At 55.0% G+C, this 18,928-nt stretch overlaps 3 protein-coding genes across 3 annotated transcripts; 2 read left to right on the forward strand and 1 right to left on the reverse strand.

Moving 5' to 3' along the window:
* Positions 1 to 2,750: 2,750 nt before the first annotated feature.
* Positions 2,751 to 3,610, forward strand: BESB_039500 (putative membrane protein; the record flags this gene model as incomplete). The annotated part of the gene is made up of 2 exons (XM_029362536.1): positions 2,751 to 2,958; positions 3,264 to 3,610. 2 exons carry the CDS (start codon positions 2,751 to 2,753, stop codon positions 3,608 to 3,610), a joined length of 555 nt encoding a protein of 184 aa, XP_029221501.1.
* A 2,102-nt stretch (positions 3,611 to 5,712) lies between these two features.
* Positions 5,713 to 12,635, forward strand: BESB_039510 (uncharacterized protein; the record flags this gene model as incomplete). The annotated part of the gene is made up of 2 exons (XM_029362537.1): positions 5,713 to 7,164; positions 7,458 to 12,635. The coding sequence occupies 2 exons, from the start codon at positions 5,713 to 5,715 to the stop codon at positions 12,633 to 12,635; spliced, it is 6,630 nt and encodes a 2,209-aa protein (XP_029221502.1).
* Positions 12,636 to 15,409: 2,774 nt separating this feature from the next.
* BESB_039520 (putative SNAP protein (soluble N-ethylmaleimide-sensitive factor Attachment Protein)) lies at positions 15,410 to 17,871 on the reverse strand (the record flags this gene model as incomplete). The annotated part of the gene is made up of 4 exons (XM_029362538.1): positions 15,410 to 15,738; positions 16,241 to 16,651; positions 17,166 to 17,256; positions 17,707 to 17,871. The coding sequence occupies 4 exons, from the start codon at positions 17,869 to 17,871 to the stop codon at positions 15,410 to 15,412; spliced, it is 996 nt and encodes a 331-aa protein (XP_029221503.1).
* Positions 17,872 to 18,928: the final 1,057 nt, after the last annotated feature.

The raw sequence follows: 18,928 nt of genomic DNA on the forward strand, positions 1-18,928 counted from the left end.
CCGGACACAGAGGAGCCTGATTGCTTGACGCCGCGCTACAGCCGCAGTAAAAGGAACTTCTCATTTGGCCAGGCCTCGCCGTCGCAGACGGTGAGCATCTGTAAAGGACTGGAGACTAGAAAAGCGTTCCTCTGTGTAGAGTCGACACAAGACGACGGGCCCCAGCCCGTGCAAGGAAGGTGCTGTCTGCGCGCGGCTCGATCCCGAACCTCGTCGTACCCCGCGTGCCGCCGATGCGGAAATGAGTAACAAAAAGCTCGTCCGTGGAGTCCGGACGCGGAGCATGGCAGGCTGTCAAGAGAGTGGTAAGGCTGAGTGGATCAGGCCCTTTGTGACTAGCTTGCGGACGGCTACACATGCGGATAGAGGCAGTGCAACGCCGCGGTAGCCTTGCGAGTGCGGAGGCGATGCCAAACGAGCTTGGCCTTCGGTCAGTCGACCGAATGCCTTGACGAATGGGAAAAAAGCGAGAAAATTATGAAGCGATAAGCGGGGCAAAAGGAGAGGCATCGCCCTGCTGTGGCAACGGCAAGCAACAACGAAGCAACCTATCGACGTTAAGACTTTTCGCCCGAGAAGCCCTTCACACGCTGGCGCATAAAAGCTCGCGAAACCTGGGTCTTTTCCTAAAGACACGTGGTTGCGGTGACTGAAGACAAAGGGAATGCGTTCACGTCCCCTTCTTCAGCGCCTTGCGTTATTCGGTGCCATTTCCGCACGACGACGTGGGCTGGCAGGCCGCTTTCGCGCAACGGAGGACGAGGGAGCGCAGGAGGAAGGCCAGGGCAGTGTGCATCTTGCCTATACAGACACAAACGAAACTATGAAATGACCCAAGAAAAGCCACTCAACAGCCGAAGCAGAAGCACGAAGGGAAGCAAAAGCAACACCGTGCCGCTTCAGTTTGCATGTTGTCGAGACGACGGTGCCGTCCGTGGAGAGCGACCACGTGTGCGGACTGCTACGAAACCGTCGTTTTCTCTTCGCCAGTCGCGTGAAAAAGCCAGCATCGACGCCCCCGCGGCAAGCACGCGACACACTATGTCTTTCATGTGGCTGCAGAAAAGAAACGATTAACGCCGTCGAGAGAGGGTGTGCCCCCTTCTCTTTGCGCTGCGAAAAGTGCGCGCCCACCTTGAAGCGCATCTCAGCGCGACACAGCAAGCAAGGAAGACAGCTCAACGAGTGACCTCGTCGCGGGTCAATCAAACAAAAACGCAGGACAGGGAGAGACAACAGATCAGCTGTTTCGACTGCGTGAAGCAGACCAAAACAGCTGTTCCTCCTTGCCGTTAGGGTGGGAACACCTCATCGTTCAGGAAGTCACGCGGTGAGCGGAAAACGTCACCGTGTCGTCCGTCCTGCAAGCGCCAGGGACCCTCTTCTGCTTCCTGCCACGAGCAGATTTGTGCGATCAGCAGGCAATCTCATCGCTACTGCAGCGCCTCTGTCTCCGATACTGATCTGCGGAGAGACGCGGTGCCGTGCAATGTTGCCGGGTTGGTGTGGTAGCCTTCTTTGGTCGGGCGCGACAGCGCGGCTCGCCAGGCTCAGTCACCAGAACGCGAAGGTGGAACTGGCCGTTAGCAATTGTTATGACTCAGTAATAACTCCTCCATGCGCCGTGAAGGAGTGTGACAAGAAAACATTGGCCGCAAGCGACACGATCCCGTCGTCCATAGGCCCGAGTCAGCCCACCAGACAGCCACAGATCAACACCCTACGAGACACAGGAGTGGTTCCTCCACGCCTGAAGTCTTTAGGAACGCATATGATAACCAAAGAAGCGAATATTTCCTCAGATTTCCGCGAGGCTGCTGTACTACATCTTGGGCGTGACTCGTCGCTGCCGGCCGGTGTCACAGGCTGCCGCTTACGGCTCACTACGTAAGTCACCGCAAGCGTAGCGCGGTGGCATGAACATGTGAACCGACACCGGGCAAACGCATCCTACGAGACATCAGGAAATATCCTCATCAACACCAGCTACTCCTAGATAACATCTGAAACGTGGAATTTGTAAATGCGGAGCAGCAGCGGGGCTCTCGGCAGCTTGCGGCAAATTAGATTCGCTGAAAGACAGTGGTAGACCGGCAGCCACCTCTATGGTAATGAATTCGACTTTACCACAGCCGATCCACCCAACACGGAGATGTTAGTTTTGAGGAGCTGTTCGCAGTTTGGTTTCGTCTTTGCCGAGTTCGTTACTTGGGCAAACACGTCTGCAGTGATTCCTTGGCACTTGCCGCACTTGTGTTTTGGAACCACGTAAGGCCGTTGCAAGTTTAATTCAGCGGTATGTGACCGTTCTGCTCCTCGTGCGCGCGTCTCCTGTGTGGCGTGCCAAAACTCATGTTTTCGACCCTTGCAACTCAATCTGGTTCATTTCTCTATTGCCTAACTGGCGATCAAATTAGCGACGCAGAATTCTTGCTCTCTTCATGCACAATCATTTGTCTGGGTTTTTTGCCTTCTGGGCCCTCCTCATTGCGTTCTTCGCAGACTGCGCTTTAGCAGGCCGTGCAGAGCAAACGTGTCAGTGCGTGAGCGTTTTCCTTGTAATTCGAGGTCACCTGTTAACATGAATGCAATGCGCCGCGACGCTTTACTGTGCTGTCATGGAGAGAGGAGCGTCAGATAACGCACATTGAGTGTTCGTTCAATGTGGATGCTTACTCCACAGCCTTTATGAACAGCGGCACGCACGTAGAGGGCTGTGGAGCACAAGGATCTCTGCAGGTATTACCGAAATGATGTTCAGGTATCTTTGGTCCAAGCCTGCTGGAGGGGGGCCTGCGCCGTTGATTCGCAATCCTGTCCAGTCTTGGATGATAGCGCTTGTCGTTTCACACCTAATTCTGTTTCTTTTCGCCAGCTTGACATTTGCCTTTCCCAGCATCACGGATATGTCGTGCCGAATACTGGTCGACAACACTGCATACTGTGGCATCTGTGTAGGTAAGTACGACATGAACTCGTGAGCTGGGGGTTAGCCTGTTTTCGCTAAGGTGCGCGGGGTAAGGACGATGTGCGGAACGTGATTTGAATGTCGAATAACAAGCATTTGAGGGTTTTCCCGTAATCATTTTCATGTCACTTCCGCCGCAGCGTCAGAGGCGCCCCTCGCGTACTAGCTTCGCAGGGGTCCGGATGAGGTCTCCAAGTGAACTTCCTCGCGAACAGCGACGAAAACTTCGCGCTCACGCCGGTACAAGCTGATCGAGTATTTGTTTGTGCATGTGTTTCTGTCATCGCTTGCGCAGCCGTCGCCTTCAGTATGTTATTCTACTTCTCGGTCCTTTCTTGTCAGGACTGGGGAACCGAGCAGTACTGGGCTATCGGAGCCGTCGTCACTCTGAGTATGGCTTGCCTTGACATAGTTACAGCCGGATGGGGAAATTATGTTTTTTTCACTGCGACGCAAACACTGCAGCAGGCAGGCTCAGAAATTCAAAAGGACTGTGACGAGTGGAAATCGATCGTGTTCTATTACTGCACAGCCGCGGTTATAGGCCTGCACATGGTTATAGCGTTGATGTGCGGCGCCGTCTCGTTCCGTTTAACGGGAGGAATTTCAGCGCAGCTTGAGGAGATCCGGCGCCTCGTTTGAAGGCTGCTGCAGCCGTTGCTCAGATCCGGAATCGACAGCGTGCGGCATCTGATGCCTTTCCGAGGCTGCTGAAACATTTCCCGCTTTCTTTGCCGTTAGACTGTCTCTCGCTAACCGAGTCTGCGTACACGCGCTCTTCGTTCCCGCTTTCCGAGCTTTCTTTGGTAGTTTATGGTGGTGGGATGTTTGCAAGCGCAAGTGTTGCAATGCTTTTCCGATCGCTACTCCGTCAGGACAACCAGCCACCGTGCATAAATTTTCGCATGGAATTCGGAATATATCTCTGGATGCAAACGCAAAGGTATTCGGTGGTCCCCGTGACGAATGAGGAAGCGTGGCGAGTGTTGTTCGGAGCGTTTTATTGGTTCATAAACCGTCTTTATGGGGCGCCCGAGAGGACTGAGTGGCACAGCTTGATCTCCAGACAAAAGCAGGTTTCAAAGTTCTAATTCCTGGGGTATACGCAGTCAACTAATGGTGGAAGGAGCACTCGTGTTGTGCTTTGTCTTAGCTGGGATACTCCAGATTCTGCGTTCATCTTCAGCTACGGTTACTGTCTTGTTTAAATATCAGTAAATTTTTCTTTTCCTACGTACTCAGGGCGTGCAATACCAACCGGGTAACCACTGACGCTAGGCTCCCTGTTACACTTACTAAAACCGGTCTTACAGGTTTATATACACTATTTTCTGTAGGGTATGGCTTCGCATGTAAAGATGTTTGGGCCTTACGCTAGCAGTGGCCTCTGGCTCAGTCCCGTGGGCCACAAAAGCAGAATACGGCGATTCTTTTCGAGGTGCAGGAGTGGTGTGATCGGGGCGGGGCGCTGTGTTAAATAAGTCGACCCGTGAGATACGCGGCGCTCGCTCTTGCAGCGTCAGAGGGGCTCTGTCTATGGCTCCACTTCATCTTCGCAGCCCTGTAGCATTACGTTCCATTGTCGGTGGGCAGGTTACTTGTCTCTCCCCGCCGTCTGTCAGGGCCCCCAGTCTCAGCTCTCCATGTCCAGTTTCTATACTTCACCAGTTTTCGAACGGCGGCGAATAACACGATATCGCACGAAACTGTTTGACGCTGTCAGGATGGAAGTCTCAGTGCCTGCAGTGCTGGTGGGACTGTCATACGGTGTGCCATTACACTGGGACTTCCTTCATAAAGCGCAGGGAAAACAAAGCTCACCGGATGTGAAGAGCATACGTCACTGACGCCAGTGCACCTTTATGGACTGAAGATGGGAGAAACCTGCCGGGCTTCGAGCGAACCGGCCACTTAGGTCAGTTTCACTCCGCTAGCTGCTTGTGGTAATGATATCCGGGGATACATACTGGTGCTGCTTAACGGTGATGCTCGCTATCCGCGCTGGAGGAATGTACCCTTATCAGCGGGGAAAGCGGAAACCGACCTAGCAGCTGATGTGTGGGTCGACCTACCATGCCCGCCTGCATCCTATAAGAGGGGAACGCTGGATCTAAATTTGTCTCCTATACGCAACTCCAGAAAAAAAGCATCAGTCAGCTATGCAATCGATTGCTATTACGCGCTAAGACGGTAGAACGATTACCCTCTCCCTTGTTGGAGAGCGGAGAACGCAGGGTTTTCCTCAGGACACCGTAAACAACAGACGTCGCTCGATCAGAACGCTGAGCGCGCTTGTGTTGGTAACTTGAAAACCAGATCTGAGGCGCTTTTTGAGACGGTTCTCACAGCAACTCGGGGTGGGTAGCCGGCGCGAGCATTGGTAGCCACAGCACGCTTCTGCCCATCCGCTATATGCCGAAGCGTAAGCCGTGCATGTCTTTTCAATGCGGCATCGTCTCACAGAGTGAGTGCCGCCGAATAGCTTCGTCACCAGGCTTCTAGAACGTTCAACTGGAACGGCACACCACGACCTGTCGGTCACACTCGAACGAATATGTCTACTAGCTATTCCGTTCTCCCGGTACCCAACACTCCTGGTAATATCGACGAATCAATCTACTAAATGCGCCACAAACACCCCAGCGGTATACCTTCCGGCTCCTGCTTGTCTCGTCTGTTTCGCGAGCTGGTTCCAGATGTGTGTGGGGATCAACTACTCCATCGTCAGTTACTAGAACGGAAAAATGGACCTGCCGCCTGGCGCGCCAGCCAGGGTGCTGGATGACTGCGGCAGTGGCAAAGCCCTTACAAGACCGTGGGTCCTTCCTCCTTTCATGAGCATTTGGGCTGGTCAAGCTCTCGTTGTGATTCCGTCTGTCGTCACCGCGTCATCAGAAAGTGCGAGTGGTGTAGCCCTTTTAGAACCCACGCTTTCAAGGAGTGCTACGGCACTGCCACCCTCCACTGCCCAGCATGGCATGCAGCTTGTCGACGCCGCCAACTTCTTCTTTCGCAGAACCTTCAGGCGACCGTTCCCCCATCCTTTTGCTCTAGTTGAAGCGGTATACGAGCAACTGTATAACGCTCAACCACCAGAGCACTCTGACCACGCGAATCTGAGTACGTGGTTAGTAGAACAATTTGAGGCGAACGACGTGCGGAAAGCGGCGCAACACTACGAACCAGATACTCCATCAGTACCCATTTACGGGCGTCCTGGCTCTGAGTGTGCACTCGTCACCAATGAAAATCGACGCATGCCTCCGCCGTACACGCCTGATGGAGTCCGAGTGAATAACTTTGCTCGCCTTGAAGGTTTGCCGACCTCCGTCCAGTCGGTGGTCATTTTAGGCCCCTCAGGCAGTGGCAAAACATTTACCCGCGTCCACGCAGTCAACTACGCGGTCTGGCGGCACTACAAATCTGTGCGAGCCTGCCTCGCAGTTGCACACGACACACGGGCAGTCACCACACAGCAGGAGAGCATATACACATGTGATCGAATTGTGGCCCTAAACGCATTGATTCGCTGCTTCCTTCATGGCCCCATCCAGGGCAATTCTTCTTCGACAAGATGCTGTCTGGCTGTAGAACTGCGGCTGAGTTCAACTACACGGACGACGGAACCGGAGTTCCCTGACGGGTCACCAGGTGAATTGGGGGACGTCCAGATCCGCGTTTACCCAACACTCATCGCACCCGGAAGTTTGGCGAAGCGATCACCGGAGAAGTGTACAAGCTTTCACATTTTCCATCTGTTTTCTAATCGGGAGGAGCTAACCACAAGCAAAGATGACGAACACCTGAAATCAACCACAGCGGTGCTTGCGGAGGAGATGGAAAGCGTGAACTGGTTACGGAGAGCGCTATGGGAAGTCATTGCGGAGTCGCTTCCGAAAAGCTCCACTGGTCATCGAAAAGAGCAGCTAAACGTCGCTCAAACGCTTGGGGACAGTTTGCGTTCGGGCAAAGCCTCGAGTGGCCGTGCTTTTGTCCACTGGGCTCTGATGACTCTCGGGTTGCCTCAGGAAGAAATTGACGCGGTGTTTAGACTTCTACAGGCCATCCAGGTACTCGGGGCTCTAAACTTCCGGGACGCGATGGATCCAAACCCAGCTCTGAGCGGGAAAGGTGATAGTTGCCACGAGACCAGGAAGCAGCATCAGCACCAGGCGGAGGCCGACAGGCCGTGCGGAGTAAGGCGGACGACCTGCATCATTGATGCTTTTGTGAATTTCCTTACGACTTGGTTATTCAACGCCGGACAAACGTTTTTTTGTTGCGCGTGCCCAATGACACTCCCGTGAATCTTGCTCTGAGCGCCACTAAGAGTTAGCACTAGTTAGCAGGCTACACTCGTGCTCCTTACATAGCTTCCGTTGTGGACGCGGCTACCAGGAACATCGTAGTATTTCATATGGCTAGGATGTCATAAACGTTGGCTTTACCTTCGGTTCTTCGTGGTGCTTTCGTTATTGCGGTTGTGTAGGTTTCCTCAGTCCAAGTTCTGCAAGACGCCGCGGCACTCCTGGGTGTGTCGCCTCCTGTTCTGGAAGGCAACCTGACTTCTGTTCCTTTCCTCAGCCTGTGGCGCCCTCTTCAGGCGTTTGAAGCGCGTCAGCACCTAGAGGCTTTGCGAGTGTCGCTATACAGCTCCCTCGTGAGTTTCCTTTTCCAAGAGTTGAATTTGCGTGGGTCACTGACTCCTCCTCGCTTGCGTGGCGGTAGCCTTGAGGATTCGTTACTTAGGCTAGAGACGTCCCCTTCTGTTCTGCGTAGTCAGCTTTACTCTACAGCGCTCCGCAGTGGTCCCCCGCCACCTGACGGAAAACATGCATTCACGCATGATCACCTCGGCCGGAGCGACCCACCCCGCACAGAACAATGTTGCAAAAGCATTGTCTTTATTGAGGCATTCGGCCACACGCTGGGGAGCGCACAGCAAGACGGCGGTCTCGAACAACTCTGTACGAACTACGCGGCAGACAAAATGCAACAACTAATGGAAGAAATTTTGCTGCACCGCCACATACGCGCACTTCAAAGTGAGGGTCTCTTCGTCCCGCCTCATCTGCTCTATCAAAATAATCTCCACACGCCGTTCTTCCCACAGATCTGGAAGGGCGATCAAACACCCGTGAAGGAACGCCCTGGCTCCGAGAGCGGCCACTGCTCTGCAGCATGTGGGAAGAAGTTGCCAAATGAGACAATATATCTAGTAAACGCCATATCATTCGTGGAAGGGACTCAACGCAGACCCGTGAACGCAGCCCCTCGACGAACAGCAGCAACAGACGTCAACGGTAATACGCTTTCAGAAGGCCATCGAGCAACCACGGATCATGTTATTCGCGAGCGAGCTGATAACGAAAACTTAAGTGCATCAGAGTTCAAAGTGGGGCGTCGGGCCTGCTCTGTAGGCTCGATGGAACCTGCTCGAAACCATCTCCCAGGCCTAGGGAAAGGAAGTCCAGTGCCGAGTTGTCAGCACCTTCCCGCACCCGATCTCTCCGCCATCACAGCTGGTTTCTGTGCTCCGCTTCCGGGATTAATCGCCGTCATGCATGATGTTGCACTTGCTCCGATACAGCAGGAACAGCGGCGAAATAGGATGTTGGTTGAGCGGCTAAGGGTACTACACACTCTGCACCTACACGCGCAGAAACTCATACACGGCGTACTCAGACCTACGTCGCTTCCTTGTCAGTCCGCTGGCATGACAAAGACCCAGCGGAGAGCGTTTATGTCACATCCGCATCGAGGGAGGGCAATACCTCGCGATTCAACAGCGGTGACGTGGGTGGGAGGGGACAACAGACAGAGCACTCACAAACCAGCTGATAGAATCGGAAGCAAAGTGTCCTCTGGTGGCGGCAACAACTGTCATTTCGTGGCCAACTCTTCTTTCATCCCTAAATACACCGCTTCACTTTGCAGTCCATCGGCTGCCAGGCACGCTCATGCCACAATGGAATATCAGGCATCTGGGCTACAGTTCATCATTCAGCATGCTGGTGGACAGGCTGTAGCATACAACGCCAAGGGATTTTCCTGCCTCACGAACAAGCATAGACTTCGCGCGTCGCGGACACTGAAAAACCTGCTTGTACATGCGCCGCCCATCTTACGGCGGCTCTTGCTAGCAGAGGGCCCTCTTTCACGGACTGCGTCAAGTGGAGAGACACGCGTAACAGCAATCTCGAGTGGGGAGATTTCGGCATTTTCAATCGGCCAGACAGCCAGACGAGAAGCGCCGTATTCCAAGTGCGGAGAGAGAAGCTCCCAGAGTGTACTAGGAACAGAGTCTTCCACCGATGCATGTCGACGCGTGATTGGCAGCGCCCTACGGTCGAAGCACGATATTCTCAGTATGAGTCCCTGCTGTAGGACGGCAGCAGCTGTCGAGGGATGTCTGACCCAGTTGAACGTGTGCATGTGGCCTACAGCCCAGGGAGTGGTTGCAGCAGCTTCCAGCTTGGCATCTTTCGTAGCCTCCTGTACACGCCAGCCGGCTTTCATCAGTTGCCTTCCCCATCCTGGTCTACCATCGCGCGGGAAAGATATATATCCCGACTGGGCCGTGCTCCTCTTCGACTATCTTCGCAGCGAACAACCCGCCGTGCTCCTGCACGCGGAGCTCGAAGCGAGGCGTTTGCCTGTCTGCGTGCCCCTCGGCGCCTTCTGGCCGGCCTGTGCATCAATCTTTCGGTCCGCAGCTGACTCCGCCGTCCAGGATACTTCTCCGTCTTCTCCAGAAGCTATCAAGGTGTGCTACGCACAAACGAAACATTCGATCTTATCTGCGCTCCCTCCTTCTGCCTCGGTTCTGGCGCTTCTGTACTGGGCGGAAATGGTCAGACGGCTAGCCATAAGATATGAGCATCCACGCCAGGGTCAAAATTCATGTGGACCGGTTGATAACGTTATGGACAATTTTACCCCGACAATTTCCACAGCAGCTCTCCGTTATCTCTTCGTTGTCGGGAAGCATTCTGTCTTTTTCAAGGACGAAGCCAGACCACTGCTTGCTCTGCTGCGACAGCAACTGAAAGCTCGCGCTCGGCTTGGTACGGTCAGATCACAATCAGCGGAGCAATCACAAGCAACAGCAGCTGGAGCACAGTTCACTGATGTGTTTTTAGAGGAAGCCTATCTTGAGGCTATTCCGGCAGCTATCAAGCATGCTTTGACCTGGGTCAAACTGAGGCGTTGCTGCTTGACCGTTCTCGCTGTGGCGAAGCTCCGGAATGAATCTAAGCGACGGTCAGCAGCAGTCACCATCGTGCAGCGCTGGTGGCGGTGCCGTCGCCTAATTCATCGACAACAACGGGACGAGGAAGCGTGTAAGAGTGCCGCCGACGTCCCATCGCAAATGAGAGAGGCGAAAGGCCGGGCTCATGGGAGTGGTGTGTCTCTCCTCCAGTCGCTCAATGTTGAGCGTGTCAAGGAAACCCGAGCAAAGTGGGAGGAGCGAGTGGCTCGTCAGAACCTCACAGAAAGCAAAATGCTAGTTCTCAAACCCATCCACAGTGAACCTCCCCAGGCACGATGTTCCAGCATTGATAATGCCGACGAGCTGCCCTCGTACATGCAGACAACGAGTGAGCCTGTGCCACGCGAGAGCTCTACAACAGACGGGGTCATACAAAACGTTACTGTGGATTTCAAAGGACACGCAGTCTGGGAAACGACTTATAAGGCACCAGGGTCTGGCGTACCGTACAGGAGGGCGCCAGAGCAGGCGCGCATGACGAGCGAGTGGGACAACTTCTCTTCTACAGACGAGGAAAGCGATGTAGATGAAGAAAAAGATGCAGATATAGGGATCAGGCTTGAGCCACGTTGCGCTTCTTCAGATGTGGCTGATAATACGCTACGGACTATCACAAACCGAACCTCTCGCTCGACGTCCAGTCCTCTGAAGCTTTCGTCGCTAGAGAGCGCAGCTGACACATCAGCGACGGTATGCACCTCGAGGGGCAGGCGCTCGACGACCACTTCCTCCCGTGCGGGCGCACCAGCTTCTACAGGAGACTCTTCCAGCGGGGATCTCTCGCCGCACAAACCACATTACGAGTTGTCGGCGGGCGAAGACGGAAATAGACGTGACTGCATCGGCAACGAGACACAGACGATTACGGCGGCAGAGGAGAATGAAGACGATCCTAGGCAACGTCGTAAGAGGCGCAGTCGTAAAAAACGACGTCGACGCAGAAGGCGCCACCGGCAAGGGGCTCTGAATTATCAGGCATGCAGTTCGAGGTTGCAACCCGCTTCCTCCTGGCCGTTTCGTGTCTTGTATTCTTTCCCTCCTCCCCCTCCTCCGTGTCCCCCTCCACCTCCCCCTCCACCACTGCCCCCGCCTCCTCCTCCTCATGCGACCGCTAGTGTTGCACTGCATGAATTCGGAATTTTTCCACAATCTGCAAACATGGGCAGACCGGCATCCGCCAGCTATATATTTTCCCCCCCGGAGACGTTGTCACTCTGCTATTGCACAGTGCAAGACAATCCATTCCATGCTGGAGAAGAAGGTGTGTTTTCCGAATTCACAGAGGCTCCCGCATTGACGCACTCATCAGATGGGCTGCTACACGATAGCTGTTACGTCTCGTTAGCGTGTCTGCAAGCTTCGCACAGGTGGAGAGAGGGTTACTGCGGGTACGGCGCAGAGGAAGGCTCTGCGTCCTCCCAATCCGCGCGCAGTAACGACGACCACCACACACCGAATCAGACATGGAGGCGAGTGACCCACGCAGATGGAGGCAATAGAAGGACGCCTGGGCCTTCTGAGAATTCGGATATCGAATGGAATTTGCCGCCTCTCCCTTGTCCTCCTCACGGCACACACGAGTTCGGCTTGGAACCCAACGCTGCACCGAATGCAGCTGAAATAGCCGGCCCGTTCGTACAGACAGGCTGCCTCTCTGAGGGGATACTAGGATGCTGGCCCGGTCTCTTGGCAGACGCTGCTCTGCACGACTGGCGTAGTTACGACGGCTCCGACAGGTACCTGGGCACCTACACAAACTTGCCTTGGACTGCGGACGCGGCCTCCCTGTACGGCTGGTGCGGCAACACAATTGATGCAGCCGTAGCCGCTGCAGCTGCTGTGGGTCTTCTTCCAGCACCCGGTATACTGACTCTGCCCACTTTATCAGACCCCAGTCACTCGGATTCGGCAGTGGCCCTTGAGGCGGCGCTCGGGGCATACAATCTCAGTGCACTCAAATGCACTCCAGGAGCTGCGGAAGGCGATCACGATAGTGGTAGCGGTTATGAACAGGCTGGAGACTCGAGCGGCGGCCCCCCCATGAGAACGTCTGAGGGCGAGTCGGAGTCTGATCCTCTGTTGCCGAATCCGTGGAAGCAAATAGCGTCTCGCCCCGCACGCCAAGGAGAAACTGCAACGCATCCACTTCGTACCGCCGGCAAGGGCCTGGAGCATTCCCAGGGCGTGGAACGAAACAGCCAATGCGAGTCTCGTTCCCCGCCTGCCCAGGTTGGAAATGACGGGAGCGTGAACGGTAAAGCCATCCGAAGCGCTGGTACGCCGTTGCGTGGGCCGACGGGAGCTGGCGACGGATCTACAGCTGGTGGAGGAGCTCAAAAAGGGTGGGTGCCAACTCGCTGTGATCAGCAGGGGGTGCTTTTAACTGATGCATAGAGGAGAGCGTTTGGCGAGAAGAGTAGAGGGTTGTGACTGTCTGAGTTTGACGCGGCGGCGGCGACGTGGCAGCGAATGATATGGCTAAGCGGTAGGGTATACGCCTAGGCCTGAGTAAGAGAACTTGGCATTTCAGCAATTCCACAGGGGCAAGCCTCGATAGGCCCACAGTACTCGCACTCTCTTTTCTGCACGCCTGTGAAGGGGACTGCGGAAACACCAGGCGACAAATTGGTCTGGTTTCGCTTCTCAGTGTGCGGCACGAAGCCGATCCGCTACCAACCCGATTCAGCTGGCGGCGGCTGCAGGGCCAACGGACGGAGAAAAACGCAAAATGGCGCAAATAACGGAAGGCTGTGGGTGATCGTCAAGTGGAAACAACATGTGAACACGAACCCTTGGAATGATAAGGACAGAACCGCGCTCCGGTTGGATTTTTGTTTCAGCGAGCCCTCGGTGCGGTCGACTGGACGCTGACCCCCTGGGGGAGGAAGCTCGTGGCAGAGAGCTTTCCTTTCGTCCAGTGCCTTCAGCATAGGCATTTGCTCTCATTCTTGATTAACTTGGAACGGGTCGTTTCTGCGGCGGCCAGCAGACAGGCAAAAGTCCTCCGGTACTCCGCCAAGTTTTACACCTTCAACAAAGTCAGCATAGCCCCTAAGACTGATTTCCTCTTTTCTAACATCGATACCTCACAAGCGTGAGCCATTTCACACCCGATACAACGGTCCATGCCAGGAAACGCCCGACGCTCCTCAATTTTTGTGGCATCGGACCCCGAACCCTATACAATTTTCTAACCGATGCACTACTACTCTGCCTCCTTACTCTTTCGAATACGGCACAATCCTGCTATAGTGTTGTTCAGCTTCAACAGAGCGTTTGGCTGCCGCAAAAAGCGTGTAAGGGGAAAACAAAGCATCAGCTGAAGAAGGATGGCTTTGGGGGTCGCCGTGCGTAAACGCATTGGCGTTTACGCACGGCGACGCGCGAAAGCATGGATCGGTTGGTTCAATCCATGCTTTCAGAGGCTTCGTTCCGGGTACGCACCTGGAGATTCCCACCGAAGGACCCCTGTCGAGTTCCTGTTGTGCCTAAACGAATATGATGCGCAGTCTTTGCCGGACGAAGACCTGCCAGCAAAAGTTACAGACTGCGAGCGCCCCTGCTGTGGATTGACTTCTGTGGCCTAAAATCGCCTTGGATGACCGTAACGAGCCTGCGTCAAAGCTGTTCCTGCCTTTCTGCAGACATACAGACTTCTTCATTTCTTTTAAATCCTCCTATCGCCTTGGGGGAATGGAACGAGTTTGTCTCAACGGCTGTAGTGTCAAGGACACTGAAGATGTGTAACCAGAAGGCCAATGCTCTCATCGACAAGAGACCGCCGCAGCGACCCCGAGTTTACGCTCTCAGTATACAGGCTGGAACACGATAGACGCCTTGTCATCCCGCGCCGCTAGACGTGTACGCCTCGACAGAGGCAGCGGCACCGCCATCCTTCTCTCATGAATCCTGAAGGTTACTTGGTAGCGTCCGGCACTGGCTGTTTCCATTAGACCGCCTGGCAGTGCTCATGGAATAACAACGGTCCTCTTTAGGAAAAGGCACACTGAAACGTCGCATAGTCCAGAATAGAGTAAAGGCACCACGTGCAGTACGGCAGAAGGGACTTCGATGCGACAGCCGCCCCTAGAGTCCGCTCGCCGCACGGCGGGCGACATGGAAGTAACACTGTCGCTCAATACGGAATCAGAACTGCAGGAAACTCGAGGTGAATCCCTTTGCACCAACTTCCAAGACTGCACGCGGTGTGCACTTTTGAGAAGAAGCAACGCTGACGACTTGTAACCGGTACGAGGAAGCCTCTGTACGCGTCAGCCTCTCTGCTCCGAGGCACCAAGAGTTCTCCGTTCAAACACTGTAGCATGCAAGCCCCACATTTTGGTTTCACTAAATGCAAAAGCCTGATTCTTTTGCAGCTTAATCGAGCGCGAACTCTGTCAGTGGCACTCCGCCTCACACGGTGAGTTCTGCGATCGCCTCGCCTGCGACCGCGACCGTGCAACGAAAAAGCACAGAAACGTTGAAACCCACGAACTCTGGACTCACGAAGAGCCACTGCGTCGCCTCTTGCGAAGTATGCGAAAGCTCTCTAGTGGCTGTGGGTAAGTGTCTCAGGTCTTCCCCTCTACGCGCGCCGTTGGTTTTTGAACTGAAACCAGCAAACATCACTGCCTACAGCTGGATACACACCGCTACCGCAGTTCTCGTCTTGAGAGTGAGCGATTTGCTGGGAGAATCGAGATGACCGCGAGGCGCACCGTCTAGAGGTATAGGCGACAAACTAAAGGGCATTTCCACGATATTATGATATTTTGCAGTCCATGTGGTAGATTATGAGAGCCAAACAGGACTCGTGGCTGTCCTGTCGTGATAACGCCTCTTCACTTCGAGAGGCCTTTTGAAAAGCACGGAACAACTCGAGCAGGATTCGCCTTCACGGCTTCTCGGCTCGCTGCCCGATACACTTATTCACGGCTTTTTGGAAAACCACGCTCTCTCCCGTACAGATGTGCACAACAGACATATACGTACACATGTATTTGTATATATAAACATATACATATACATAAATAGATGCATATATATACATAAACATATATATGTATATGCATAAGTGTGTATCTATTCGCGGGGAGACAAAGCGAGCGCATACTCTCCGCTTCTGGCGCAGCCTGGCGGTCTGTCTGTGTTGAGTTCCTCTCTCTCGTTTAAGACAAGTCAACTTCTCCGTCGTCGCCGACCGCGTAGCTGCCTCCGCCACCGTCGGCGTGCATGAGTCGGCGCTTGGCTTTGAGCAGGAAGTGGATTTTCCACGCATCGAGTTTGCTGATGCGGTCGTACTCGTCCAGCGCCTCTGTGAAAGGCTCCACGTCGCCTTCCTCCATCGCAGAGACGAGCGCAGCCGCCAGCCGGCCTTCACGGCTGCCCTCGAGGCGCGGGTCGCGCGCCATGTACCTGTCAAGGGCGATCTTCGCGGAGACGGCGTCCCCCGAGGAGAGCAAGAGAATCAGCGCCTTGAGGTAAAAGTCCTTCGCGCCTACAGATGAGGAAGCGAGATGAAACGCGAGTCACACACCCCGTGACAAAACAGCCACTCCAAACGCGAAATGGCGGTCTATCTAGTGTACGAGAGCCGATGCGCAAGCCGAAGCCCATTCACGAGAAGCGCCATTCAGACGCGTGCCTCTCAATAATTTGTATTTACGAAAAAAAAAAGGCAAACGCAACGAAAGCAAACACGCTCTTCTAAACACACAGAGGAGACACACACACCTGGCGGCGGCTCGAGTCAAGGGCGCCTGAAGAAAACCTTTGAGGATCGAAGCACCTGCTGTCGTGTGAGTCTCTGCCGGCGCGCATCGCCAGGCGAACGCGTGCAGACGCACAGCGCCATGACACGATTATGCGGAAGTTTCTACACTGCGTGCGTAAAATCGCGCGCTTTAAAAGGAACTCGATTCTGTCCTATCATGGGCCCCCCCCTACCCCTCTCCCCCCGCCTTTCGGGATCTCTTCGCTATGCAAGCTTTGTCGCTTACTAAACTGAAGGAGGTTGTTTCTCGTTGCCTTGTCGCCCTCTTGCTCGAAGATTTGGATGGCCTCGTGGATGGTTTCGTCGTTTTTCGCGGCGTACTCGGCGTACTTGCAGCGGCATTGGGAGAAGGCGCTCTTCCCGTACTCATCGAGCTCGTAGGTCTCTGCGGCTTTCTTGTAGAAGAAGAGGATCTTCTGCAGTGCGCCGGCTCCTGCGGCCGCACTCCCAAGCTCTGCGCCCGCGCTCCCTTCAGCGGCTTCCTCGTACATCTCCGCAATGCCTCGGTACAGCTTCGCGGCCTGCCCCCAGCGCCCCTGGCGTACGTACACCGCAGCGCCCGCAGAGAGCTGCTCTTCGGCGTCCGCCGCATTCACGCGCTTCAAGACGTTCCCCGCCTCCGCGAGCATCTGCGCTTCTGCAGACGCCGCAGGACAAGAAGCACACGAAACGCGAGAAGCGCCTGAGGTCGCCCCTGCACGGCCGCTGCCAGCCAGAAGACGTACGCGAACGACAAAAGACACGACCGCCCCACGTGGATCTGTGAAACGAGAGTCTCCTGAACGAAGAGAAATGCCGCGCTGGTAGCACCAGCGCAGACACGAATGCCCCTCCGCTAGGGGGAGCACAGACAGACAAAACAACTGAAAAGGACGCGCTGTTGGGCCGCGAGTGTCTTCTTTCCCGCCCTTCTGTTCGAGGCTCTCTTTTGCCTTCCTTCTCTCCTTTTGCGTCTCTCTCCTTCGATATCCTTTCTACGGCGCGGTCTCTCCTGTTTCGCGTCTATCTGGGCGCTCGTTGTTCGTTTGCCGCTTCTTTCGCCCCTCGTCGCTGCCTTCGCTCGCGTGCAGGGCGGAGACCCAGAGTGCCTTCCTGCCTCCCACTCTGCCGCGCTCCATCCGCTCTCTCGCGATCGCAGCCCGTTGTCTCACCAGCGCTGAAATCCTCTGCGCGCTGAGCGGCGAACGATGCCCGCACGTAGCAGTCCGCGGCCTCCGTCCAACGGCGCGCGAGCTTGTATCTCTGAGAAGAAGCGAAGAAAAGGAACGAGACATCATACACATGCGAAAGAGGCTGCAGAGAAACAATACAGACTAGTTACGACGCGAGACGACGTGCGAAGGCAAGTCTCTCGTCGCTGCAACTGCGACAAGGCAGCTCGTCAGATGCCTCAGCCTCACGCATCCGCGCCCGCCGTTTCGCGTGCGCCTGCAATTTTCCCTCTCAGAAAACAAGCTGCGGATCTCCAAGCACCAGAAGAAGCCACGTGATCTATTTAGTAAAAGGGGCATTAGACCGAACCTGCGATAGTTAACTATTTCTTGAATGACTGTATATTCACGTCTAAATATCAATCAAACATGCGAACTGACTGCGTCCTGTGTCTGGCGAGCCGCTGAGGCGACGCGGGCCCCGCCGCCGCCCTCGGCGTCGCTGCGGCCTTTCGCTCCCCTCGCGGCTTCTTCGCCTTACCTGCGCGCACTGTGTGTAGATGGAAAGGGCCGCGTCGGGGTCTGACCCCCGCCCCAGAAGCGAGATGAAGAAGCCCGCAGGCCGCAGGAGTCCATCGGCCTTCTTGAGCAGCTCCGGGATGTCCGCGAGGCTGTCGCCAGCCGCCGCGCTCGCGCTGCGATGCATCTGGGAGAAACGGAGGGAAACGCAGACGAGAAGAGAGTGGCGGAGGCGCCAGGGGACGCGCGCAGCGAGCTTTAGAGAGTAGACTGGAGACAGAGAAAAAAGGGAACGACGCAGAGAGACAGAGAAGAAAAGCGAATTTGACGTGGAGCCAGAGGCGGCAGACGCACCCACACGACGAAGCAAGGCGAGAGAAGAAAAACCCGAAAGAAGATAAAAAGGAGGCAAATACAAACTGAGCGGCAGAAGAAAGACAGACAATTTACAGAACGAGACAATGTGCGGAGACGTTTTTTAGCAGCGCCAACCCGGGCGCGGCTGCGCGCGCAGCACAGGGAGGTGGGTGCGGACAAGAGGAGCCGCACAACCCGGGGAGAAGGTTAAAAGAGAGAAGGAAAGAGGGTGAGTGAGACGGAAACGAGGCAGAGACGAACTAGAACGGAGATGAAGGCGCTTCAGCGGACACAGGTATGCCCGTCGCTTCCGCGCGAGACGACACGGTGAAACAAGCGAGAAGAACGACAAAAAGGTTCAGTTGTCATGCACGCCAAAAGGGCAGGCGCACCAGTCGCAGAGCAAGAGTAGCGAGTGCATATGAGCAATCACGAAGGGGAGAGCAAAAGAGGAAGGCAAGGAGAACATAATCTTCGTGCGCGGCGCTGGGCCTGCGTCCTCTTGGAGAAAACGAGACGCGGAGTCTTCAGACACACCCAAGCAACTGGATATACTCAGCAGCTGCACATGCGCGTCTGTAGACGAAGACACTTGAAGGATCGCAGAGCTCACAACGTAGAGAAAGGCCAAAACTGGAACAAAGAAAAACGCTTCCGCGTAGGTGTCGTGTCTCAAAGCGTGAATGCCGTCCGCGTCGAGCCAGTCGGCGCTTGAGCTCCGGTTAAAAAAAAAGGGAAACCGAGCAATTCGCCTCCGCCCTTCCGCTATAGAGTGGAAGACACAGGTTGTCTCTGAAATCGATCAAACTGGGGAGAAAATCTGCTCTGAGATTGAACAAACGAGGCTCCACGCGGATCCGGAGCTGTGTGTACACGTGCATGCGTCC

The sequence above is a fragment of the Besnoitia besnoiti genome, chromosome II, assembly GCF_002563875.1.
Source record: "Besnoitia besnoiti strain Bb-Ger1 chromosome II, whole genome shotgun sequence".
NCBI classification, from domain to species: Eukaryota; Apicomplexa; class Conoidasida; order Eucoccidiorida; family Sarcocystidae; genus Besnoitia; species Besnoitia besnoiti.